General features: G+C 41.6%; 2 protein-coding genes across 10 annotated transcripts in view; one reads left to right on the top strand and one right to left on the bottom strand.

Annotated features, from left to right (window-relative positions):
- The window catches only part of DNAlig3 (DNA ligase 3), a 235,932-nt gene that overhangs the window by 160,298 nt on the left and 47,745 nt on the right, over window positions 1-27,889 (bottom strand). For all 8 annotated transcript variants that reach the window (XM_072296516.1, XM_072296512.1, XM_072296501.1 and 5 more), the window contains exon 3: window positions 16,048-16,374. In XM_072296516.1, the coding sequence (XP_072152617.1) occupies window positions 16,048-16,374 (327 nt within the window). The remainder of the gene's footprint in view (window positions 1-16,047; window positions 16,375-27,889) is intronic.
- LOC109038690 (uncharacterized) overlaps window positions 1-27,889 on the top strand; it is a 102,391-nt gene that overhangs the window by 51,900 nt on the left and 22,602 nt on the right. The window contains exon 1 of one of the 2 annotated variants that reach the window (XM_019053849.2): window positions 5,015-5,441. The exons of the other annotated variant lie outside the window; for it this stretch is intronic. The gene's annotated coding sequence lies outside the window, so the exon portion shown is untranslated. Of the gene's footprint in view, window positions 1-5,014; window positions 5,442-27,889 lie in introns of those variants that run through there. 2 annotated transcript variants of the gene reach the window in all.

Raw genomic sequence — 27,889 nt, 5'->3', positions numbered from 1 at the left:
AGAAAGAGAAAAAAATAAATTTCGTTCACAATAAATTCGTGCGAGTTTGAAACACTACAATTTTTAAAAACATTAAAGACAATACACTCGTTTCGCTTTTCTTTTCTTTTTTTTTTTTTTTTTTTTTTTTTGAGAAAATAAAACTTCTCGTGAATTAGTAGGTGTCTCAAAATTTTGAACTGGGAATATACGTATTTTTAACGAGATGTATATTGAAAAAAGGAAATTCCCATGGAAAATTCGTTGGGAAAATAACAATCGTCACAACAAAGATAGGAATTATCGATCGCTTTGCTAGTTTATAGTGTTGGGAAGCATAAAACTCCACGCTAAATGAGTCGATTTGCTTCTTCTTACAACAATGGAAACAGTGGCGACGCGTCAATGATTGATTATCGATGATTCTCCATTCGAAATTAATTGTGATAAAGAATCGATTATCAAGGTGTTGGTTGCGAACATAATGTCTATCGAGCCTTTTCCATAGGTTTAAATAAAAGATCAATCGATATATCGCTTGGCAAGCATTTCGAGACGGGACGTGTCCGTAATGAAAAAACTCACCAGGTGATGAAGTTAAAAGTGATATCAAGCACGATGTCATGTCCAGGAAGTTAGTGTGGTATGGACATATCCAAAATTGTGGGGGAAAAAAAATGGAAACATTTCCGAAGAGGGTCGGAAAAGAGGTTGCCCAAGCAAGTTTTGGATTGTATACCACCTGGGAAAAGCCGACGGGGACGTCCCAAGAAGGGATGGCGGCAGGGCATTGAAGAGATAGCGTCAGGATAACCTCTGGGAAGATAATCTGGCGTTTGGGTGTCGCAGAACGCCAGAGCGCATTGTGGGAGCGACTTTTTACATAAGTAAGAAGGCTTCAGGATGGGAGCGTTAAATAGAAATGAGTCATCGCAGATTCCTGAAACGCGGCAATAAAATAAACGCGCAAATTGTGGGAGGAAAAGAGCACGTCACGAGAAGAAAAAAGAGCAGTTGTAGGCGCTCTAGCGTTATCTTTTAATTTCCTTTGCTCCATCAAAGCGAAATTTGAACTGCGCAAAGAGATAGCTATTCTGACCCTTTCGGGGAAATCGTGTTCCGCTCGCCGCGTCGTACCGGAAGAGCCGATAAAATCATCCAAGACGTAAACATTCAAAAAAGTTTCGATAAGGTAATTGTAAGTGAAGATAAAAATTGACTCTAGAAAAAAATGTCTAATTGTGATGAGAGGACTCATTTCATTCGTACTTCATTGCGGTTACGATCGCTCTGATCCATTTACTGTATCGAAATTTCAGTTTTAAAATGAATAAAAGCAGCACTGATAGTTTACTACCCAAACGGGAAAAAAGTGTCAGGGGTTATCCCCTAGAATTTGTGGTACTACCCCAATTTGCTGGATGATATGGACATTTCTAATTTATTGTATTAGTACCGCAACATTTGGGTTAGTTACCTAATTTATTGGGGTACTACCGTAATTAATTAGGGTGCTACCATAAAAAAATTAGGGTACTGCCACAATTAATTGGAAATGTCCATATCATCCAACAACCGCGTGCTTTTTTTTCGGTGCAGCAAAATAGGCTGGTCGAGGCCACGTTAGTCCACAAACTTCACTGGCGATTCAGAATTCCAGACTGAGAAAAATTGAGTCCATCAAAAAAGAAAAAGATTTTCCTCGAATTTTAAAAAATGCTTAGCTCTCATACCACAGTTTTGCACCGTCGGTGACCAGTATTTCCTGACATCTTGTTCCAGTTTGCTGAATTGAGGCCAATGGAGCTCTTGCACGTGCAAAATTTCGTGAGGAAGATGATAGTGCCACTTGTTTTTTCTGAAATCAACTCCAAAGCTCACAAAAACCTCTCAAAGTTGAGGCCGTACTGCACGGGATATCCAGGCTACCCTGAGAGTTCACCTCTACATCAAGACAAACTCTATATGCAAAGATGTGAAGCAAATACACTAACAGGATTGCTACTTTGTTTAGGAAATTCAAAACTGAAAACACGGCAACCCAGTTTATGTATTTGCTCCTAATCTTTGCATGGAGTTGTCTCGATGTAGAGGTGGACTCTCACGGTAACGTGGGATATTCCTTTCAGTACGGCCTCAACTTTGAGGGGTTTCTCTGAGCTTCGGAGTTGATTTCAGAGAAAGCCAGTGTCACCATCAAGTTTCTCGCAAAATTTTACTTACGAATCAGTACTTAAATCACAAATTACTAACACATGAAAGAACTCCATTTACCTGAAAATTAGACACGTAATTAGAATATTCACTGGAACATCATGGGTTGGAACGTAAAATAAGCAAATGTGATCCACAAGATCTGATCCGATACCAAAGCGTTTCTTTCCCTTTTTTCAAAAGCTGTAATGCGGGCCGCAAACTTATCATCGTTTCCCTTCTTAGACAGTTAGGACATACTGACCCTTTTACCTAACATTCTCCACTAGAAATGTGTTCAAAAAAAGAGAGAAGTAAATACCGGGATAATCTCTGGCAATTTCAAATTCAGTCGCGAGGCGTGAACGATCAATTACCGATAATATTTCCCCATTTGAAGCTATAGTAAAGAATCGATTATTACGGTGCTCGTTGCGGACACCCAGATTTCGATTCTTTCCCATAGGTTTAAATGGCAGATCAATCGATCCATCGCAAAGCACGCCACGTCACTGTTTAAATTGATAGTGCCACTTGTTAACTTTGCGCACGCGTCGAAGAGACTCATTGAAGACACTTAAATCTTAGACAAGACCCTTGTTTGTTACATTTTATCGATTTTTTAATTGAAATGAAGCACTCGTTACTACTTGAAAAGTGAACGCACTGTTTATAAAAACAAAACTTCTCTGTGCGATAACTAGCATCGAATTATTTAACAAATGCACTTCAGCACTGGAAAAGCGAGATCAATTCCGACAAGAAAGCAGAGGAAGCATCTATGACTTTTAATTTTATTGATAGATTGCATTCGTCAAGCGTGCCGGCCGGCGTGCGCCGACAAGGCCTTTCAGTTGGAATTTAAAGAGCCACCGACTGATGGGATGGATGCAGCATTGGCTAGCTCGTACATTTATAACAAGCTGTGACGATGTTGATAAGATATACTGAACCAAAACAAACACCTGGAAGGTTTCCGTCACGAATGGAAATATAATCATAATATATAATATATTATGGAATGAAAATCCTGATCAACGTGTTTTGTTTAGAATCTTGCTGAAGATAGGTTAAATAAGCCCGAAATGCATTCAAGGTAATAAATTTTAAAACATAGACTTGGGGTGTTTTGGCATACAGACATTCTCTTTCACAAATATTTGCTTTAACAACCAAAACCGACGAGAAAGAAGATGGGAACATACTAGATAACGAGAAAACATTTCTATGGGTCGACGAAAATTTATCTGTTGGCTCTTAATTGACGTGGTTTTTTTCGTTCAACTCCAAAAATGAGAGCCAGATGCCCGTAGTCAGCTAGAGAGCCAATCATTATATTTTCCAGAGGCGTAGCGTGCTTTGCGACATATCGAATGATCTGCCATTTAATCCTACAGCAAAGGATCGATATACAGAGCGTTCGCAACGCACACCTTAATAATCGATTTTTTGCCATAGCTTCAAATAGAGAAATATCGATAATCTATCATTAACGCAGCGCCACTGATATTTTCCTCGTCACTTTTTTCTTTGGCTCGTTTTCAATAAGTCGAAAAACAATTAATGATAAGCTACAATTTCTAAGAGCTAATTATTAGAGAACTGATACTGACGGAGGTGATCTCCCGGGTCAATGGAACGGAGAAAACCGAGAAAAAAGGAGGGGAAGTTCAGATTATGGAGTATAATGATGCATCTTAAGAGGTGGTCCAACAGATTTCGCTTAGCTCAACTGAGCCGCACTCCAGGTAAGAGACTTGAATGTTTTCTCGCGAAAAATCCAATGACCCCTCACAATCGACTAAAAAGCTCAGAAATTGTATGGTTGAGAGGGGAATGATCCAGCTAACATATCACATCTCATCATTCATGGAATGTACACCTAATGCGTCTTTAATGACAAATATGATAGCCAAATTAGGAAATTTAAAAATATTTTGGATACTTCCATTTAAAAGCGCTATTCAAAAGCAGGCTTTTGGAATTAAACGTCTGTTTTTACATACATCATTTTTCCTTTTCTTAAAATGAGTTCATTCATTAGAAAAAAATCTTCACGTTACATTAACAGTATTATCTAATTGTTAAATTAACAATTTCTATACTATTAACCATCATGCATGGTGAATTGGCTAACTGTCAACCAGGTGTTAACACCCCGGAACTTCCACTTGGCATTACATCTGTGTTTTATATATCATGTTGATGTTATGCTATGAAAAAACCCTACACGAACCTTCAGTCATTTGGCGCACTGCTAGCTTCGTCGATTTTTCAGGCGATGACGTAACGAACGACTTTACGGACGTACTTTTCCTATAAATGCCAAACCGCTTTACTTCATGAAAGGCGTTATATTTATTAGAAATGTCTTACTGTATATATTACGGCATCGGTACTACGATATTCCGGTATATTATGGTATGCGGCATTACGGTATCAAATACGGAGTAGCCGCACAACTGTATACGTGTCGTAGGATGTAGTTGTGGGGTTGTAGCCATGTTGAATCCGACTCAACATTTTTTCGGTGTGAATGACATTCTGACCCCATTACGATAAGGCTATTGAGTAGTGCGGATAAACACGAAAATGGGAAACAGGTATACGAGCTGCAGCGGTGAATGATGAATGTCGATGGCATCACCGACTTAACATTGAGTGACGCATCGGAACTGCGGTCATGATCGGAGACCTACTGTCTGCAAACGAAACGGATGAACGAGAGAACATCAAGAGGCCGATAAAGAGGCGAAGAGAGAAGCTGTAAAGTGGAAAGATAAGCGATTAATTGGAGAAGATATATAAAGGGAGTCTGATAAAAAACCATCTTAGTCGCTTCTTTACTATCCATCAAACTGTCGAATTATGAGCAGTCCCCGAATCGCGGGAAAGTGGTGAAAGACTGCCGGAGAAAGATTTTTCCCGCCAAAAGTCGCGAAGCGTAATCACGTTCAATTTCATAGTTTCTAATCCATCAGTATCGTAACTCCAGTGTTGTGAGAAATTCAAAGTATTCTATATATTTCTTATAGGTTTATCTGTTTTTCAACGTCCATCTGGACACTGTGTCCGGGTTCGCAGAGAACAAGTTCGACATCGCCGACCGAAGTATTTCACTCACTCTTTTCATTATTTCCGTGTTTTTATTTACTATTTTATTGATTGGGAGTGTTTTCGTAATACGGACTACCATCTACTTGAAGCACTTCCAGCGCGAGTCATAAAGATTCCTCTCGAAGCTGGACAGAATTATTTGCAGAAGCAAGGTCAGTAATGTTCCATTATAAATATTAGGCATGCCGTGATGTATCCTTCACTGGTAAAAAAAAAACCTCTTGGACCAATGCCGCGGTGCATATTGACTTAAGAGTACAGTTTCTTGTCACCGGATTTAAGAGTCTTGAACTCTTGTTTCAAGCGGATTTTGCATTGATTCAATTCAAAATCCGTTTGAAACAAGAGTCCAGACTCTTAAATCCGGCGACAAGAAACTGCACTCTTGAACCAAGAGGTTTTTTTTTACCAGTGTTGAATGATTCCGGTCCAACAGAGACGGTCCGACTTTTCGTTGTGGTTTGTTAAACCATGCCGTGTAATAGAATTAGTTATGCTTGGGTTAAATCTGGTTTAACAAACTAGTTTTGCAGAGGTTAGATTTATGTTTGAGAGTCTGGACCGGGTTCAAGGCGTAATCAGGAGGGCTCTTACTCCTCTTCATGCCTGTGTACAGAAGGAATTATTGGGCGAAAACGATTGAGACTATCCATGATTTGAATGAAGGAAAACAGTCGTGAAGATAATATCAAATTGCGTTCTTTACGTATTTTTTTCGCCAGCATTACAAAAGTCATCGAACTTAAAAATTGAATCGATCCAAAAATTAAGGCGGTTATTAAGGGGTGCGAATGTAGCAGAAATGAGGTATTTTCACGATTGGATTCATCAACTCCCGATATTTTGCTTGCAACTTACAAATAATGTTTCAGGGATTTGAAACTACAATCGTATGTGTAAGTATCTTGTTAGACGTATGGAGGGTCTCAGTTTCTATTTCCGTAAAAAACACGGGAAAATAATTACAAACAACCATAAAAAATTTCATTGAATCCATCCCTCTCCTCTTATGGAAAAAGTATCAATTTAGCGGAGTGTTGGCAAAACTTACGATATCATCTGGCATCCTTCGCACACGCAGATATTATACTTTGCCATCGGACTTTAAGACACATTAAGATTGACATTGGTGGCAGTGGCGTGGCGTGAATTGCGATGTATCGATTGTTATGCCATTTAAACCTATGATAAAGAATCGATTATTGAGGTGTTCGCTGCGAACACCCTGTTTATCGATCCTTTTCCATAGGTTTAAATGGCATAACAATCGATATATCGCAATTCACGCCACGCCACTGATTGGTGGATTGATGATAAACAACAACGTTGCGTTGTCAGATTAACTTCTTGAGCCATGATGAAGGTTGCAAGCGCAGATAGAAATGTCTCTCTAAAACCTTCACATTCGTCTGTCGAATCAAAACGGCATACTGTATGTAAATAAGGGTCTTTTTGCAAAACTGAAGACCTTCATGCAGAGAAAAAGGATTTGATACGCGTTTACATAGTTTTTGAAACGACGGGTAGTGATATAATAGGAAGTGATGCTGAGAACTTTAATTTCATAGGTTAACTCCTCTTTTCAGCCCTGAGAGCTCAACGAATAATCAACCCTAACATCCAAAATTACTACCATGCCCATGTTCTCCCTATCTGCATGGCACTCTCTGGGCAGGGTGTGCCAGGGATCCCTCTGTATCCACGGCCCTGATTGGCCCACAGGACCGGTAGCGGTTCTTGTGGGCTGGTGATACTTACTGTCAACTCCGTCCGTTTAGATACATGCAAGGCAATCGATACCAGTGGCATGACGTGGTTTGAGATATATCGATTGATCTGTCATTTAAACCTGTGGAAGAGAATCGACAAACAGCGTGTTCGCAACAAACACTTTAATGATCCATTCCTTACCATAGCCAAATGGGGAAATATCGATAGTCTATCATTGACGCCTCACCACTATCGACACCTATAAAGGCAAACTTTCTCACCTAGAATCGATTATTTGTATTGAATTTAAATAGTGGGGAAACTCTGCTTCCAATTTCCGAGAATCGCCAATACACGACACCCTCCAATTGGACGTCAATATTGCCGTGCAACGAAAAACCGCCGTAAACGTCATTTTAAATTTTTCGGAAACAATGTGTCATAGCAAAAAATACTTGTGTACTTCGGTACAATGTTTTTACAGAATTCTTTTTCAAATGACACCAAGAACTTAACCTGAAAATTTGAGGTGCATAGGTAAAACGTTTTTTATTTTATAAAGTGTTAAGTTCCAAAAAACGCGGGAAAATCTTGATGGATTTACGGCGTTCTTGCTTAGCACGGCAGAATAAGCGGCAATAATTTATCTGCGTAGGGAGTTTCGAAGAAAAAAACTAGAGTGACTTCAGATGCTAAAGTCTGATAATTTGGTCAAGGAAAACGCGAACTGCGCACGGAGTCTTCCACCGAGTTGAGCAACCGTCAGCGGAATACTGCCATGCTAAGGAAGAACGCCATATGAACCTTCAGGCGTTGCCATATTTCCCCTGGCAAATCGCTAATTTTCAGGAGAAGTTTTGATTGTTTGTCTACCAATTTCTCCAATACTTTTGTTAGTATTTAGATCTAAGACGTCTGAAAATTTCAAGGAAAAATATTCAGAATTTTTCTCAAAAATAAACATTTTATCGAAGGGAATTTGGCAACTCTCGAATGTTCATACGGCGTTCTTCCTTAGCACGACAGAATAGAGAAGTACCCAAATCGGTGTTAATCAGTAATCTGCTACGGAGAGGGACTTCTTATTCAATCGATTATCATCGATCATATCGATTTATAACCACAGCCTTAAGGAATCGCTGAAACGCATCGAAACAACCTCGATTCGCCCGTCGAGGCGGAAGTCGGCTCCGTAACGAAATTTCCGGTCGCTCGAATCGTTTCATCACGTCCGTTCATTAGGCTTTTGTAGTTGCAACGAATGCACTTCCAGGGCATTTCTTCGCGATTTTCTTCCGCGTCGACGGAAATCAAAGGGGTGAAGGAGCGTCTTCATCTCGTTATTTTCCGTCTGACCCTTGCCACTTTGAGAAAAGCTTTGCTAATCGTCCGCGCGCCGTTTTACTTGCTTCAATGTGCTTTGCTTGGGCAGCAAGAGCTGAGCCCCTGGTAAAACCGAAAATATGCCTAAAATAATTTAATAATAAGTTTAACGAACTGTTGTTTTGAGCTCTGCAAAATTTAATGAAATTCAAACAATTTTTTTAAAAATTAGTGTTAAAATAATTCTTAAAGTATTGTTGAAAGGGTGAAAAAATAAAACATTTCGGTTGATCCTTTTTAAAATTTAACATCAGTATCTTCAGTTACCTTAGTGCCAGTAATTTCTTTGAGGCGTCAGGAAGTAAAGAGGGATCATTCAAAGGTTTTTTTCCGACCGAGGAACTTCAAACTATTACCATTTTTCACTGGTAAAAAATGCAAACATTACAACTTTGTAATGTTAAAACCAGTTATGAGCTTGAGCTGCCATTGAGCTTGCGATTCAACTTCTATGCCTTGTGTACAATTTTGCGAGAAACACGATGATACCACTGGTTTTCTTTGAAACAAACTCCAAAAAAGCTCTCAGAGTTGAGGCCGTAATGGAAGGGATATCCCAAGCTGTCCTGAGAGTTCACCTCTGTATCAAGTCAAACTTTTCATGCAAAAATAGGTAGAAAATACATTAACAGAGTTGCCACTTATTTAGTGACTCTATTATGTAGTCTAGAGACTTTATTTAGGGAAATATCTCGGTTAATATTGAACGTGGAGAGTTGCTGTTTGGACAGATCTTATTATTTTCCGCTAATCTACAAAAAGTAATCATGAAAAAATGATTCTGTGATCAGAACAACTGAGCTCTTACTGACACAAGCAAGAGCTCTATTGGGGCAACAGGGCACTCTTTCAACAGGCTCTTTTCGTTGCCCGACGATCCGGCGCGGAGCGGTGTTTCGAGGTGTGCTTGGGGAGACCCGCCCCTGCACGACGAGGAAATCGGGAATTTCTCGAGCGATCCGGCGCATAGTGGACCGAGTCAATGGAGATGTTGCGTGTGTGAGAGATTAGCGATTTGACCATTGATTCTAATGTAAAAGTTCCCGAGAAACACGATGGTGCCACTGGTTTTCTCTAAAATTATCTCCCAAGCTCAAAAAAAGCTCTCGAAGTGAGGCCAAAATGGAGGGGATATCTCACCCTACCCTGAGAGTCCACCTCTACATCAAAACAAACTCTCCTTGCAAAGATAGGGAGCAAATACATTAGCAGGGTTATGCCGTGTTTTCAGTTTTGGAGTCCCCAAATAAAGTGGCAACCATGCTAATGTATTTGCTCCCTATCTTTGCATGGAGAGTTTGTTTTGATGTAGAGGTGGACTCTCAGGGTAGGGCAGGATATCCCCTCCATTTTGGCCTCACTTTGAGAGCTTTTTTTGAGCTTGGGAGATGATTTCAGAGAAAGCCAGTGGCACCATCAAGTTTCTCGCAAAATTTTACTTACGAATCAATGGTCAAATCGCAAATCCCTCACACGTGCAACATCTCCATTATTTTGATCGGACGTGCTATTATTGACTTAAACTGCAAATGTTTATGTTTATTTTGCCACCTTTTCAACTTCAATGGGTGCTTCTCGAAGTAAATTGCACGAGGAAATCAATTGAACCACTATCAGAACTTGAAATTTGTGTGTAAACGGAGTCATAAGCGTTTAAAGTTTCCAAATTTTGTCCGACTTCTCCTACTGACTCGATCCATTGTGCGGCGTGGCGTGGGGTCGAGTGACCCGGCGTGGCGGGGCGAGGACCGGAACTGGATTATCGCAAAATTGGTAAAAACGAGCGATGGAGCGCTAATTGTCGGTCGAGGAGTCGTGACCGGCGGCGGCGCGGCGGCGGGAGCATCCACTCACTCGGAACGTGGCTCCATTCATGAAACCCAGAAGGTGCGAATGAATGAACTAGAGTCCCTTTATACCCAGAGTTAAGACAACTCGATTATCAGCTGACTGGCAGCCGGCCTTGGCTGGCCATGGAGGCCGAAACGAGTGCACCCAAACGAACGATATTGAGGGATAAGGATCAGGAATCCTGCGATGTCTGTCACACAAAAACAACAACATCAACAAATTGATCAATTAAAAAGAAAATGAGATTGGTTTGTGAATAATTTCTTATTCTCTTTTCATTTTGGACCGATGGAAATGACAATTTACTCTTGATAAACCACAATTAGGTGATATTTTCATTATTCTTGTTCACATTCGAGGTACCGCCATCTTGGTGCACTCGTTTCGGCCTCCATGAGCGAGAACCAATCAGAATTGGATTTTTTTTTAGGCCACTTTCAGCCGAACCAAAAGTGAGTTGTCTTAACTCTGGGTATAAAGGGACTCTAGAATGAACGTGGCATTGAGACACTCGAGCCGCTATCCGGGCCCCAGCTCATGCCGGCTCGCAGATTCAAAGATGAAACAGATTCAAAGATGAAAAATATCCACGTCACTGACGCAATTACCTTCCGGCAGGTGAGAACCGGGCTCCATCGACTTGGTGAAAGTTTAAGTCACCTCCCCGGAACAGCCTGAGTCACACTATCAAAATACTCCATCAAAATGTCAAGGTCAAGTGCTGTGATTGGTCCAAGTCATCGAATAAGCCAATCACAGCACCTGACCCTGATATTCTTATGGCTAGCTTTGGTAGTGTGACACAAGCTAACCAGCTCCGAATTTCGGAACTTTGGAGATTTTCCTGAATTTTTGCCGCAACTTTTGAAATTCCCAAAATTTTTCAGAGCTTTCTCGGAACTTTTGAAAAAATCTGAAAGGAATCCCGGAACTTTCGACGGTCATGGAGTGGGAGAATTCGGAACAAAACTTTTGACGGTCATGGAAAGGGAGCACTGGGTAGCAAAGCCTATGGAAGAGGGGGCTCTGTTGGGGCGTCATTTCACCAAAACTCTTCGAGAGAAAGTCACTCCATTCCAAGATTGGAAAATTGACTGGAAAAATTCAATTTTTCACAAGAATGTCTTTGCGAGATTTTACCCAAATTTTGTCTGATTTTTGCATGGGATCAGAAGCAACTTGAGGGAAATTTTCGGATAGAATTACCCAAAATTCGCCCGGTGAAGATCCGATTGGCGAGGGGAAATTTGTCAACATCTAAAATTAGTTGCGTACTGTCGTGAGGGAAACGAGGAAATGACGGGTCCTGAGGGCCGATTATTGAAATTGATGGACAAAGCTATAGACAAAGAAGAGAAAAGGGATAAGGTGAGATCCTATTGGTGGAAGCGGATGGTTGCAATGGACAAAGGAGGTAATTAATATAGACGAACTAACAGCAACCGACAAGAGACCAAACAGTTAGTCCATCATTTTCCCTCTCTGTCTGTAAGAACCACCAGTTGCAACCGATAAGATCGCTCCATATTCCCTATGTCCTCTTTGTCTATCGCTTTGTCTATCAATTTCAATAATCAGTCCGCTGCTTAAGATTTAACTCCACTCGGTGTTTGGAAAAAAGGTAAAGCCTGAAACAAAATAAACTAAAAGACGAGGACACCCGAACCAAATATGACGACGAGGCTCCCTCCTTGCAACGTGATCCAAAGCCTCATCCATATAAACAACTATTAATGGTTTTCCGAGCTATAGAATGTTTTAAAAGGGATTTCTTCCGCTTTCCACGAGTTTCCTTTCGTAGAGACGACTTTCATTGTATGCCGAGCAACAGGTATGGCATCCTCTGGAAATAGATGCAAAGTGGCTTAAATTCCTGTTACTCTCCTCCGTTCTTTGTGCTCTCGCTTCCTCCGCAGTTCAAATCCGACCCCGTCTACATAGGCTGCAAATGCAGGCCTCAATTCCGCGAAAAAGGGATCACGTCCCTCACGCAACGTCCGGAAATCGAATAGATCCTGTCGGCCGAGAAAAGCGATTCCATCCGTTCGTGAACGAAAATTACTTACGACCGATCGGGGATACGATGAAAAGCGTTAAATATAAATATGACGTGTGTCTCAGTAGAAGCACATTGAGCATCCGTTGTTTCTACAGGAAATTCCTCGTCCGCGTTTTAAACATCTAATTGCAGCAGGAAAATTCATAGCCGCCACGGGATAAGGATCAAAGTGGTGGCGAAGCATTATCGATTACAGATATTTCCCAATTTGAAGCTGTGGTAAAGAATCTAATATTGAAGTGTCTGTTCCGTTGCACCCTGTTTGTCGATACTCGTCAACAGGTTTATATGAAAGATCAATCGATATATCGCAAAACAAACCATGACGCTGGATGAAAGAATTTGCAGGTGTTCGGAATGTTATGATTTTCCCGCTGAATTGGGTCTATGAGTGAACCAAGCGAGAGGGTATCCTTAGTCTCTAAAATAACTATTTTTGGAGAAGATATGACAAATTAACCTAAACTGCTAAAATTCATGTGTTTAAATCGAAAATGCCGCCTTATGATGTCACAAAGCGGCAAAATTTCTCGCTTTTAAATCTCTTTTCCTGCAATTTCTTATATTATAAAAAAAAAAATTGTACAGGTACTGAGAACTCAGCTTATCAAGCACTCTCAAATGAAATATTAAATTACTTTTTAAAAGGCAATCTCTCGAATTTGGAATCTGCAAGAAAAAAATTTACGAGAGTGAAATTGAGGAAGAATGCTTTGAAAACATTCACACGTTTCCAAATTTCTCGAGCATTAATAAGATTCGGTGAGAATTCTATTTTTTCCCTTAAATATTTTCGGAAAGTAAATAGGCGATTTAATTTCGAGTATCTCAGCTTTTCATAAAAACTTGTATCAGAAAGATAGTTTGACAAAATTCAAAACTTATACGAGGTTCCTGCTTAAAAGCGAGTTTCGTTGACGTGCGGCCTGAGAAAGAAGAAAGAAGAAGAAAAAACAACCGATTCGAGTTTGGTTTTCTTTCTAAAGGCGTTCCTTGCCGAGGCCTCGAACTAAGAATATTTTCTTATCGCCGACCAATAGAATCCCCGCTCGATAACTGAAGGCCCCAGTGGTTCAAGCTCGCGATAGAATAACGCGGAGGAAGCTCGAGATAGGTCAAAAGCATGGGAAACCGGAGAAAAAGCGAAAGGTCAAGTCTTGGAAGTGGAGTCACGTTTTTCTCCTCCTTGCTAAGTCAAAACGCCAAAAGCATTCGAATGTTGCCAAATATATTCTTTAAAAGTATTTACTCTTCGAGAAAGTTTCAAATATTCGTCGTTGAAATGTCTCGACTTTTTAGATTAAATCACTGATGAAATCCTGCGACAATCGGAGGAGAATTATTCACAGATTTTTCTGAAAATTCGCGATTTATCGAAGGAAATTTGGCAACGCTTGGTGGCTCATACGGTGTTCTTTCTTAGCGAGGCAGTTTTTCCCTCCTTGCTGGAATAACTTATAGTTGAAATAATGAGTCTAATGTTGTACGGAAGAGATACGAGTATATTAATGAATCAGGGTGTCCACTAAAATAGGCTGGACAAAAATCAGTACTTTTTCAGTACGTTCCCAAGAAAATCAGTACCTTCTTAACAGAAAAATTCAGTACCCCCAATTGAAGAAATTCGAAGAATTTCAAAGATTAGAATTTCTCGCTTAAAATGCGACAAAAATGACAAAAAATGAAAAAAATTCCGGACCTTCTCGCGGAATTTCCGCACTTTTTCAGTACCTCCGGACCGCCCTTAAAAAATCAGTACTATTTCCAGACTTTCCGGGAATTCTGGACCTGTAGACACCCTGTAATGGACTTATTCCCAGTAAAACCGTCCAGAAGTCACGATGAACACCAGAAATCCACTTTGTAATGCGCAATTTGCGTGGACCGTATCACGCATTATCGCATCCGCGGGAATTTTTTTGTCCGATGTTAAGGGCCGCTCAAAAGAGTTGTAAGAAACCCCAACTTTAATATATGTATAAGAGCAATTTTTCGGTAAAACTTCAACTTTCACCAAGTTAATCGACTCCGGTTCATACCTGCAAAAGTAATTGCATCGGTGACGTGATTATTTTTCATTCTTAAATCCGAGAGCCGGCATGACCTTGGGCCCGAGTAGCGGCGCGAGTATCTCAATGTCACGTTCATTCATTCTAACCTTCTGGAATTCATGAATGAAAGGAACCACGCTTCGGGCGAGTGAATACTCGCCGCGGTTTGACTCACAATAACAATATTAGCGCACACAAATTAGGCTGAAATCAGTCTGTTGCACGAGAAAGGTAGGGCCAACTAATTGCGGATTTTCCGGAGGTGAAGCCGCGAGAATCAAGTCAAGTCAGAGACAAGAGACCCTCCACTAGTATCTTGGCCATTGTGGAAGCTTTTACTTTCGGGACTTCAGCATTCTACTGTTGACTTACCTACATGGTTGATGTTTAACAACGTGTTGGCAGTTTCGTTTTACAAACAAGTCGAAAAAGGCCGAAGTTTGCGAGACTTGTTTGGCTCATGACGTCACCCGAAGCTCATCATCGACCATGTAGGTAGGTCAACAGCCGAAATTGAGGTGATGACTGTTGCTCCCTAATAATTGTCCATAAGGAACTGTTGAATCCCCGAAAGTAAAATCTTCCACCTGTCGTTAGGAGGCCAGTGGAGGGTCTCTTGTCTCTGAGTCAAGTACACCAATAGGTTAGTAGCGATAGTTACAAAATCAAGCTTTGAAAAGTGAATCTTCAGCGTTAGTTCCGAAGCAGTCCACCACGTCGCGCTGCTAAAATCTGCCTCTCTGTAATGATTTTAAAGGCACAATTCGCAGAACTAATTCGTCCAAACTGTGGTCGTGTAGACAAAGCCTCATGGCGTTAATCAAAAAATCAAAACGCAGCGGTAGCGCGGCGCACGGAGGATCGAGTCGATAGGAGGAGTCGGGCAAAACCTGGGAACTTGGAATACTTCGAAAGCTTGTATTTGCGAAACATACGAGACAAAGAAGTTAAAGAGTGGTTCCATAGGGTTTTTCGTGTTTTCTTCTCGAAATATATATATATATATATATATATATATGAGTCGCTTTTACAGCGCTCTTTGGCGCTTTACGACGCCTAATCGCCACAAGGCTCGGTCTTCCCACAGGTCATCAGGGAGTTGACACTCCCTCATCTCACTCAACACCACCTGTCGCCAACCCCTCACTGGGCGTCCCCTATGTCTCCTCCCAGGAGAAACCCAATCAAGCATCTTTTTTGGCAGCCTTTCTTCTGTCATCCTATTGACATGACCGTACCAGACAAGTTGTTTGGTCATGATGTCGAACACGATGTCATTTTCGACTTCCATTATCTGACGTACTCTATCATTACGGACCCGATCTCTCCTAGAAATTCCTGCCGACCTTCTCCAGAAATCCATCTCCGTTGCTCTTAGCATATATCCTGTGTCCGTTTCTTCAGCTGCCAAACTTCACATCCATATGTTAATATACTTTTAACTACAGCGTTGTATATCCTCCTCTTGTTATCTTTGGAAATCCGCTGATCCTGATGATTTCTTCTCGAAATACCTGTTGAAAATGAATTGTAATAATACAATGAATGTAATAAACATCAAACTTTGAAATAGCCAAACATTTCGTGTCCGACTTCTTCTGATAGCTCATTCCACTGTGCGACGCTCCCTGCGCGAACTTTCTCAGCGCGCGCGCACCGCTGAAGATTCACCTTTAAGATGCTTAAAAATGATGAGGTACTCACTTCCGTCGGCGCCCTTGGTGAACATCTTCTGGATGATCTCGGTCTTCTTGAGGTAGCTGCTCTCGTTGGCGACGTCGGCGCAGAGACGCCGGAACTCCCGGAAGAGGTCGTCTTTGCTCGGCTTGTCGTCGCTCGACACTTGCGTCTGCACTTGGGACAGCTCTCCATGAGCTTTCTTCGGCGTCGCTTTCTTCGGCGTCGCTTGCTTCGGCGTCGGTGTTGCCGACGTAGAGCTTCCCTCGTCGTCATCATCCACTTTCTTCTTGGCTCTCTTCTTCGGCTCCGCTTTGATCGGCCCGCCTGCCGGGTTCGACTCCACCTTCACGTCTGCCGAAAAAAAATCAAGTTCATGAAAGCTTTTTAGAAGAAACAGGAAAGAAAGAAACAATAATAATGCACTGAAAAAAAAGAGACGGCTGTATAGACGTACCGTACGTTCCGGGCGCTTGAGCCGTAGCTCAGATTGCTCCGGGTGCTAGGCCCGGAACTTTCGGCCTCTGTGTTCGGAATGGACGGTGTATCTATACAGCCGTGAGTACGGCTTCCACGGCCGGAGTTTTTTTCAGAGTTATAAATCAAGAACTTTAACGTGACAAAATCACTAGAATGCCCTTGAAGAAAGTTTGGAATACCTTTTTTGTATGAGGTGGTCCTCCTCTTCGAGACTCTTCGAGAGGATAAAAATCCAGGGTCAGATTCTCAAGGCGCGACGCGGCGCGATGACCGTCCTAAGTAGTAGTGATCGCGATAAGTTGCAATTTGATCGAAAAATGTATCGCGATTTCATCGACGTCAATTTATTGCAATGTTATAGTGAATAAAAAAGTGCGATTTCATCGCATAAAGTTACAATAAAATCGTGCGTTTATCGAAGGTAATTTATCGCAATGGACAAAAAATCATGATAAATTGGATTAAATTTAGATTTTATCAAACAGGATTTTGCAGAGATAAAATTGCGACATGATCGAGGATAATCGCTCAGGATCTGAGCAATTTAATTGCCAAAAAATCGTATAATAATCGGAAGTTTCAGAATATCGCGATTTTTCTGTTGGAAAATGCAACTCGGTGTTGCCGTGCAGCAGAAAAGAACAGTGTGTGCCGAAATGAAGTTTATAAAGAGAGAGAAAAAAACGTTTTAGCATCTAGGTGACAAAAGATATTGAGAAACTCTTCGTTCCACAAATATTATAAGTTACACTCTTGGATTCGATAATTGAAAATCGACAATGTCTGTTGTTAGTCATGACAAAAATAATTGATTCATCGCATGCATCTCGAGACAGTGGTACGTAGCACTACCTGCTTGCTCACGCAGTTACGCCGTAAAATGATGAGGAACAAAGGCAGTTATTACAAATTGACAGAAAAAGCAATTAGCACAAGATAGAAGTTAGGAATGCTCAACCCTGCTTAAATGTAAAGTATTAGGACTCTTTTTTCACAAAAAATACTCTCCCCGCGCAAAGGGAAAAACAAATTCCTAAGACATAAACGAGTCAGATGTCGATGACAATTCAATTCGGAGAATTCTGTCGTAACTGCTCATCTCAGAAGTACGGCAGCTCAGGGAGAAAAACTCATAATTATTTAAAAACTCACTCAAGAGAAAACAACACAAAAGCTCTTATCAGCAGAGATGCTCTTTCTGTCTTGCATCCATCGTCGCTGCCAAATCAAAATGTCTCGGAAAGAATGCGAATAATTCGTTGTGTCCAGCGATAAATTGAGTTTACGGGAGCTATTAACTCACTCAAAGGCAGTCTTGCAAAGTTATCTCGAGAACAACATACAAAGGCGATAAGCGCATTATGCAACACGCGATAAAAGCTTCTTTACGATTGCTTCGCTTCAATCTCAATCTTCGAGTGATAATATCCATTGATATCGCCATTTTCGCGACGTTCTTCATGACGAGTAGTAAGAGGGAGGGGCGGGGGTAGTAAGTTGTTGTGTCATCAATGATTCATGTTGACTTCGGTGATTAAAAAGCTCAACCGTAGCAATTTCAGCAATTTCTCAAATTTATTAATTGGACCGCGGTGGCAATTCTAATTGGCGAATCCAGGAAATTAGCAACGTTGTCTTTTCTCCATTTAAACCTATGGAAATGTATCGATTCTTGGAGGGGCAATGTGCTCCGACAGGAATCGATTATTTAACATAGGTTTAAATGGAGGAGATCCGGTGTTGCCAAATTGCTGGATCTGCTTCAATTCTTAAATGCTGGGAACACGATTTTTCCACTACTGAAATAAATATAAAACAATCGATTCTTGGCGAGGCGGCTTGCCTCACCCAAAATCAATGTTTTCATTGGTTTAAAATGCAAGAAAAACAGTACTGCCAACTTGCAAAATTGTCATTGGACGGCATGACCAGAATCACACGGAGAAAAAAACTTCGTGCGTGGGACCCGAAGTTTAGGTCATATGGATCTCTGAAGTTTTCGGATTGAGCATTCGAACACTTAAGGTCCAGCTGCTAAGGTTTAGATCACACATCTGAAACTTCAGTTCTTACGTCTGAAGTACTTCGGTTTTCACATCCGAAGAACTTCGGTTCTCACATCTGAAGTACTTCAGATATAAGAACTGAAGTTTCAGATGTGTGATCCGAACCTCGACAGCTGGACCTTAAGTGTTCAGATGCTCAATCTGAAAACTTCAGAGATCCATATGACCTAAACTTCGGGTCCCACTCACGAAGTTTGTTTCTCCGTGCAGTTTAACTACATTGCACGTTGCCTAATCTCTCCTCATTATTTCTTTTTTTTATATGGAAACCATGCAAAGTTATGTCTTGTAATTTTGTGAACATGCTTTCCCTACTCTAGAGGAAATACATGAGACGTTCAAAGGCGTTACATCGCTCGATTTTCTAGTTTGCAAAAATTAAGAACAATAGGAGATTAGGCAACGTAAAATGCAGTAATGCTGATTCTACGTTAATCGCGTCCAATTAGCGGTCGGAAATTGGCTCGGGCTCGGGTCAAGAGGGCTCAACTCAAAGATTTTGAGAGATAAAAAACTCAGCGAGCGGCAATGTTTCTAAATCCATAAAAAACAGAAGGGAAGAGAGGGCAGAGGAAGAAAAAAAATTACCATAACACTGCTGAACAATCCATGGTAAAGGAACCTCGGCAACTAAAACGCACCTAGCCAGGACGTTTTGAACTTTAAGACTTTAAAAGTCCACGATTACGTATGTACCAATAAACGCTGGGAAAACAAGGATTACTGGACTTCATTTTGCAACTACAAGAACTACTACTTTACGCTCATCCATAAAAGCACTTATCTGCACGGGAAATCAAACGGTATTTCATTTCTTTCTTAAATGAGCTAGAAATACTACCTCTTAATTGTAAAGTGTGGTCCGGCTATAGAACGAACTCTTAATTTGTTTTGTTTCTTTTACGAGGTATGTTGTGATGATTCATGCTGAACTTTGATGTTGAAATCCAAAAACTTGGGACTTGGGGCGTATGCGTTTCAGACCTCAGTTTTTGACCTTGCTCTCGGCTCCACTATAACTTTACTCACCACTGTGTAGATACACAGCATAAAATCTAGAATTTCATAATTTCATCACATGTTGCGATCTGCGTACGACGCAGAAGGGGATGGTGATGGGAGGTTATCATCATAGGAAAAAAAGATTGATGGAGGCTCGACTTTTGTTTTGCATCATAGCCAAGTTTCGTCAATTTGATTCTATTACGCAAAAAAGGTGGCAGGCGAAATTTTTTCTCTCTCGCTATAATTGTGACGCAGTCATGAAAACCTCGTTTAGGTCAATGCCCCATCTATGCCTGGAGATTTCGCCATATTTAAAAGTCGGACTCTTCATCTTTTAACAGTATTTGGCTATCGATCGTATTCGACACATCAAACAGGTGAAATTGTAGCGATATCGATTGGTTCAACATGTAAACATAGCCTCAAAAGTCAATTTAGTTATCTGTGAGAACGGGTTTTTTGTGATAGATTGTTGAATCTTATGAGTAGTAAATGACAATGAAAAGTGAAATTGATAAGAATTTTCTAATTTTCTGCTTTTCCAACTTGAATCCTGAGTTTTTTTTAAAGGTTATGTTCTATCCTTTTGAACCAAACGATACTTCGAACCACTATCGAATACGGTCCATATTAACTCAACTTTAGAAGTATTCAATGAGTTTGAGGGGGGGGGCGTCTTTTTGAATTACGTAACGCTCTAGGAGGAAGGGAGGGTTGAGGAGAGCGTTACGCCATTTTGTTTCGACGTGTTGCAGGGTAAGGTCAGGATGCACGCTCAAATTTCAGTTTATTTCCGATCAAACTGATGACAAAAATGGGGGTCGAGAGTTAGAAGTAAAATTAATTAAAACGGTGTGTTGATTAAAATAAGCATGGGCTAAGCACGGATGCGTGGAAATAAGACGAAAAATGAGACCCACAGTTCCATCATCTACCATCAAATTTTTGCAGGCCACGAAAAGTTGATGGTAGATGGTGCGCACACCAGTCACCATTTGGTCGGAAATTGATGGAAATTTGAGCGTACATCCAGGCCTATAAGGACCTACTTCACCAAAACGTTACAAGGGGGAGAGGGGGGGGGGGTTAAAAGTCGAAAAAGTGCGTTCCGTAATTTAAGGACGGCCCTTGGGGGCGGATTTGAAACATGACAAGTTCTCCCGAAACTTGGGCTGTAATTTTTCGGCTGAATTGCAAATCTCAGAGCCCTCCGGAGGCTCCATTAAGTAAAAATAAATCCCAGGTTTGAGCTCCTGGTCAGAGGGACTAGATCCAACCGCAGATTCCTTTTCAGATATTCAACTGTGCCTCCATTCACGACTCGGTCGGTATCCTCGAGAGCGTTCGAATTCGTTGACTTTAAACGAACTAAAATCGCTGTCTCTTTCGCGAACCGTTTCCGAATTCCCGGAAAACCCATTACCTGAAACCGCGCGACTCGCATGGTTGAAAGCTGAATTTTGCTTCCTGTCCCGCTCGTTTACGATCATGCGAGGTTGCCATATCGTGAGGTAAAATGTCCGCACTTTACAGTGAACTTGGTGGGGGATAAGCTACCTTTTCAAGGATGCATAGCAACCCCGACCGATGCTTTTTGCCTTGAACCAATGCAGGCGGCCTTGTGTGAGGCAGAGCTTTTGTTCCCAGCCCGAGGCTCCTTGGACATTTGAATCCTGCTAAGCGGGAAGAACGGATACCCCCTTTGGGGTGCGTTGCACATACGTTGTTTTCGCACGCGAGGATGGATTTACGATTTCCATACGTATGCCTGCTCTCACGAGCGTCTCGCCGGGAACGGCACACGTGGGCGTGTGGGAGTTAAGGGCGCGACGTCAAACATCCGGATCCCTGGATCCCTCCTGTATCCTTGGCGAGGTCTGCCGTCCGTGCAAAGGAAGGACATCATAACAAAGATCCAATGTCGCCCAATGGAGATGTTGCATGTGTGAGGAATTTGCGATTTGATTGTTGATTCTTAGGTAAAAGTTCGTGAGAAACACGATGGTGCCACTGGTTTTCGCTGAAATCAACTCCCAAGCTCAAAAAAAAAGCTCTCAAGTTGAGGCCAAAATGGAGGGGATATCCCACTCTACCCTGAGAGTCCACGTCTACATCAAGACAAACTCTCCATGCAAAGATAGGGAGCAAATACATTAGCAGGGTTGCCGTGTTTTCAGTTTTGGAGTCCCCAAATAAAGTGGCAGCCCTGTCAATGTATTTGCTCCCTATCTTTGCATGGAGAGTTTGTCTTGATGTAGAGGTGGACTCTCAGGGTAGGGTGGGATATCCCCTCCATTTTGGCCACAACTTGAGAGCTTTTTTTGAGCTTGGGAGATGATTTCAGAGAAAACCAGTGGCACCATCGTGTTTCTCGCGAACTTTTACATACGAAGCAACAGCCAAATCGCAAATTTCTCACACATGCAACATCTCCATTTCTCCCCATCAGCTAGTTGAGCGCAACGCTGATTTTAATTTTTAAAACAAAATTATCAATGAGTGTTTCTAATAGAGTCCAAATTATCAACGAGTGTTCCTAACAGAGTCCCTTTACGATGCCTGATGTCAACAGGATGTTTCACGAGATTTTTACCAAGTTCGCACTGAAACTTCTGGGCTTTTTTCCAGTTAAAAACACAATAAAATTTCTTCTTCTTCTTTTTACGTCATTCCTGGGACACCCGAGGACTCTTAAAGGCACTGTGATTAGTATTGACTGACTCAATATTTTTCCCCAACTTCGCAAGTGAGATTTTTCCCTAAGACAAATCCCATGAAACGTCCCGTAAAGACAAGGCCTGATGAAAATTGATAAAACGCTGCTCATGGATGTCACAAACGGGAATAAAAATTACACAAACTGGACATTTTTCGTAATCTTTGATCAGCTCATTCCCGGATTCCTGTCTTTGTTCCCTCTTTCATTCCGTTTGTTCCTTGCCGTGCCCCTTATCTCCCCGGTCTATTCCAGTATTTAATCCTTGCATTGGTGAAATTGTAATCTTTATTCCCGTTCGTGACTTTGTGGTCCCTTTCGTCTTCTTTGTCTATGGCTTTGTCTACCGATTCCGAGAATTTGCCCGCTGTGGCACCTGCGCAATGGCGCATAAAATCGGTACTAACACGATCGATTTGAATCGACGCGCGATGCGCCGCCGTCAACGTAGATGGATCCGACGAGACGAGGTTGATGAGGTGGCGTGACGCAGAAACCGCATCCGGAAAAACCGACGATGGGTAGGACATGGAAATAAAAATCCGCTGGGTCGTTGCGCGGGATGCGAAAGGTGAATTATTACGCGCGGTGCATAACTACTGTTTGACTCGCGCCCCGTATGCACTCGGACATGAGGTGTTATTCGAGAGCCACGAGGGGCCAAAACCATTGGTGCGTCAGCGGCGCACACTAAACTGAGTCAATAGTACAAGTCGGACAATACCTGGAACTTCGAAAGCTTACGTTTTCCAAGATATGAGGCAGAGTGGTTTCATTGGGGTTTTCTGTGAAATTTACTTTCAGGAACAGCCTTTGAAATTGAATTTGTGACAAAATAAACAAGAAAATTTGAACGAGGGGCCAAAACCATTGGTGCATCAGCGGCGCACACTAAACTGAGTCATATAGTACAAGTCGGACAATACCTGGAACTTCGAAAGCTTACATTTTCCAAGATATGAGGCAGAGTGGTTTCATTGGGGTTTCCTATGAAATTTAAATTTAGGAACAGCCTTTGAAATTGAATTTGTGACAAAATAAACAAGAAAATTTGAACGAGGGGCCAAAATCATTGGTGCATCAGCGGCGCACACTAAACTGAGTCAATAGTACAAGTCGGACAATACCTGGATCTTCGATAGCTATCATTTTCCAAAATATGAAACACAGAAGTATAAGAGAGGTTTCGTTGGGGTTTCCTGAGAAATTTACTTTCAGATACACCCTTTGAAATTGAATTTGTGGACAGAATATCTTTTCCGCACAACGTACATTTGTGGTAATTTTTTCGATTATCGTTGCCGCACAAAATCATTTTCGCACGAATCAGATCTCAAACATTTGGCGACGTCGCACAAGTTAATTTAGAACAGGAAATATTATATATAATATTATAATATTATATATATAATCATGTATAATAATATCGGTAATTTTTCCGATTACCGTTGCTGCACAAAATCATACGCACACAAATCAGATCTCAAACATTTGGCAACGTCGCACGAATTAATTTACAACAGGAAATATTGACTGCCACTCAAACGTTTTATACTTAAAAATCTTTGTTCACTTATTTTTCTTTAATATGCCTCATATTTTTCTCGACGTTGCCACATGCTACAGAAAATTATTTGTGCGAGAATGATTTTGTGCGGCAACGATAATCGGAAAAATTACCAAAAATGTGCTTTGTGCGGAAAAGATAGTCAGCAAATTTGTGACAAAGAAAACAAGAAAATTTGAAATTTTAGCCGACAATTTCGTGTCCGGCCTTTTCTATTGCCTCGTTCCACTGTGCGGCGCTTGCATTAAATTGGACGTATTTCTATGAAACGGAACTCGGTGCACTATGACGTGAGCCCTGTTATGCATATATTCTGATGGGTCTCAGGGCTCATGTCTCAATGCACATAGTTCCGTTCGGCAGAAATACGTCCAATTCCACCTTGGCCGACTAAACTCTACCGAACGGCGCGGCGGCCGGCGTGTCTCTCTGAGGAAATATTGGGCTCCGATGAGCCCTTTCCACCCATCGGGAGAATTTTCTGTTCAGTGGCTTCAATTCACCACGGCAAACACACCGTCTTCTCGTCGATAAGTTGCCAGAACGTTTGTCAAAACGCTAAGCCCGGATTGCCATAATTTCTTCATCCTAAAATCCCCTGATTTTTCCCTGGCTATTTTTGCATGTCCCTACCTCCAAATTTGTTTAATTCCCTGACCTAGGATCGGAATTTCTACTTTTTTCAAATACACAGACTTTCGCTAAACTTTGAACAAAAGTTCCTCGTTAGGAGATCAAATTATGGAAAACAGTGACTGGTTAAAAGATGAAGAGCCTTAAAAATGACCGCAGAAATTTGTCGTGTTAAGGATGATAGCTTTAAGTAAGTACCTTTTGGAACTAGCCTCAAGGTGAGAAAGAAGAAGTTCCAACCTCGAGACGCGGAAATTGACAAATTGCCAATGCTGCTTTCTAGTTTCGAGGTGATGCGGCTTTATAGTTTCAAGCGTTGTTTTTAAAGGGAACAAGTCCGTTTTAAGTCAAACACCAAAGTGCTAAAATCATTATTTATTCAACGGCACTGTTGCCGGTTTCCAGAAGCATTCACCACGTATTTCATGTGATCTTTTCATTGGCCTTGAGAAAATAATTGAAAAATGTTTCAGAAAAATGGTAAGTTTGCCGATAGGTTTTTCCGAAAACGGAATTTTCCCCTTTTTGACGGCGACTTGTTGAGTTATAAATACGTCATATCGAAAGTTCACAAATGTGCACAATGCATTCTCGCTGAGCCGCACGACTTTTAGTACCTGGAGCTAAGCATTGAAAAGTAAATACCAATTCCGTACCTCCATTCACAAAACCCATCATTGTTTTGACTGCCGAGTGCTAGCAGTGCTTTCCGCCCCTCTGACGTAAGGGCAGACGCGGATCCAGCAATTTGCCAACACTCGATATCCTCCATTTAAATCTATGTTAAATAATCGATTATTGTCGGAACGCCTGGCCTTTCCAAGAATCGATTCATTTCCATAGGTTTAAATGGAGAAAAACAATGTTGCCAATTAGCTAGATCCGCCGCGCCAGTGCGTGAAGGCGCACCTCAATTTCTGCGTGAGCTCTGTTTTACATATAAATCCATGGTTTCTGGAGCTCATGTGGCAATCGAGATACGCTCGTACGTCAGAGGAGCGACGGAATATGACTGTCCGCGCGGAAAGTGATATTAGTCTTGGAGGTAAATTTTTTTGAAGAGCGATTTTGACAGGGTCCAGAAATTGGCATTAGAGTAATTGAAATGAAATCGCTCAATCGTTTTCCAAAAAAATGGTTGAAAGCATTCAAATTAACCTTGGTCGCAATTGAGGCTGTAGATTCGCACTTCAGGGTTGCCACAGAATTTAGAAAATGAAATTCCCCGACATTTCCCTGATTTTCCTGGCACATTTTAGTGGAATTCCTTGGGAGCTTAAGAAGGCATAATTGAAACCAGTTTTCAGGCAAAATTTGCTGCTCGAAACCTCAAACCCATTCTAGAGAGCAAATGAAGGTGATTAAACAAATTTTCCATGACATTTTCGTCATTTTCCCTGACATTTCCGGGGTTTCCCTGACTTTTTTAAAATTCCCTGACATTTCCTGGTTTTCCCTGACTGTGGCAACCCTAACTTGTGCGCCTTGTCCTCCAAGCCTCTCATTTAAACATTGACTTATTCATATTCGTTACGCGACGTAACATGACAACATGACGACACGACATGCGATGGATCTGGCTTGCTTTAGAGACCGAGCCAATCGGGAAAATTAAGTGGAAATCCGTCAAAACAAACAGAGCGACGGATGTAGGATGCTCGAGATCCGCGAATACTCCAGGAGGAGGGGGGACGCGGGTCAACTAAGAGTGATAAGACCGGCCACGTTTTCATCGGCCACCTGGCCGCCCGCTAGTAACGGGAGAAGAATCACTTAAGCGTCTCGGGAAATAGTCGAGAAAACCGGAGTTGTTCGTAAGCGCGACGACGACGCCTCGTAGTACAAACGCCGTAAACGACGAGGAGGTCATTTACGCAAGTTCAACGGGCCACCGATAAGTTTCAGGGAAGCCGAGGGGGGAACTTGATTGCGTCGGCCATGTTGCTCAATGCAATAAGTTAAATATTTATTGCCCGGTTTCATCTAGTGTATCTAATAAAGGGAGAGTACGGTACGGACATGTCGCTAATTTTGAGGTTAGATGATCAGGGTCCAAATGGGTAGCCGATCCATGAATTCAAACTATCCACAGTGATTCATTATTATAATTGTTATACGACGAGTCGTTGGTTAAGCATGTATTTGACTTAGTTTTTACTAGAGTACCTTTATAGGGAGAGTATGGACAACATGAGGGGTTGAGGTTTTTTCTTCTTGTTCATTTGTTGATGCAAAATTTTTCATTTCCTTGTTTTATTATACCTTTTACTTCAGTACTGGTGGCTATGCGAGTCATGTGGTTGGCTTGGCTTTTAAGCTATCGCACATCACGCGACTTCTAAAATTTTAGAAGAAACTGACTTTCATGGACAGGGGACACGAACTTTTGAGTTTTAACTCGAAGATTTTCCAAAGGGAAAGGTTTCAAGATCCCCTCAATCCTCCCATATTAAGTTTTCAGTTACTTATTCATTTAACGCACACATAGACCTTCATTTACTGATAATCCTTGAAGTGAGTCGCCCTCACTTTCTTCAAAGACTTAAATTAAAATGGCACGTTCGTACTCTTCAGCTCTTCTTCAACGTTTCCCCTCTTTAAATCTCAAGATGCGTATGAAAAAGAGTCGTCAGGAAGATTATCAGGTATATCTTCCCGGGTCACGAACTTCTTAACTGCTGTTCTAGGGGCAAAGAGAGCGGCTAAATAATCAGCAATTCGCGAAAATTTAACTCATCCATTACGTAAATCTGACAACGCGGACGCCTGTCGCGGAAAACTGATTACGGCACACAGCTGGCGCTGGTTTCGGGGAAAAAACGGCAAGACAAAGAAAAGAAAGTAGAAAAGAAGGGAAAAGAATAAAGAAAGATAGCAAAGAGAAAAAGCGTGGTGGTCTGATCCGGAGCAAGCCCTCTATGACCCTAGCGGCGCACAGTGAGCCGGGTCCATAGGAGCGGTCGGACATGGCGTGGACACTTTGAAAAGCTTACATATTTACTTTGATACAGGTTTAAAAGTGATTTCATTGTTTTCCTCTAAGTATTTCGTCCGAGAGGCACACCTCAAAATGTAAAATAGGAGGAAATGAATGTCAAAACTTGCAATTTAAGTAAGAAATTTCATGTCTAACCTCTCCTTACTGCTCATACCACTGTGCGGCTCTGTCAAGCCTGGCTGCAATTCTACGCTGCTAGGCAAGAAAAACATGACTCCAACGGTAATTTTACGTGGAATCACCGTTTTTCTATAAACGACAGATAGCTTCGGCACGAGAGGGCTATGTTTTCGATTGCGAGCAACTACTGGTTGAGGCCCGGCTATTCGCGCAGGTTTATCGCGATGCACTTGTGACCTCGGTCTGACCGGTGCATCTGCATATGGCTCATCGTTCCGACGGAA

Source organism: Bemisia tabaci, chromosome 1 (assembly GCF_918797505.1).
Source record: "Bemisia tabaci chromosome 1, PGI_BMITA_v3".
In the NCBI taxonomy this organism is placed as follows: domain Eukaryota; kingdom Metazoa; phylum Arthropoda; class Insecta; order Hemiptera; family Aleyrodidae; genus Bemisia; species Bemisia tabaci.
This window is presented reverse-complemented; position numbering and strand designations above follow the sequence as displayed.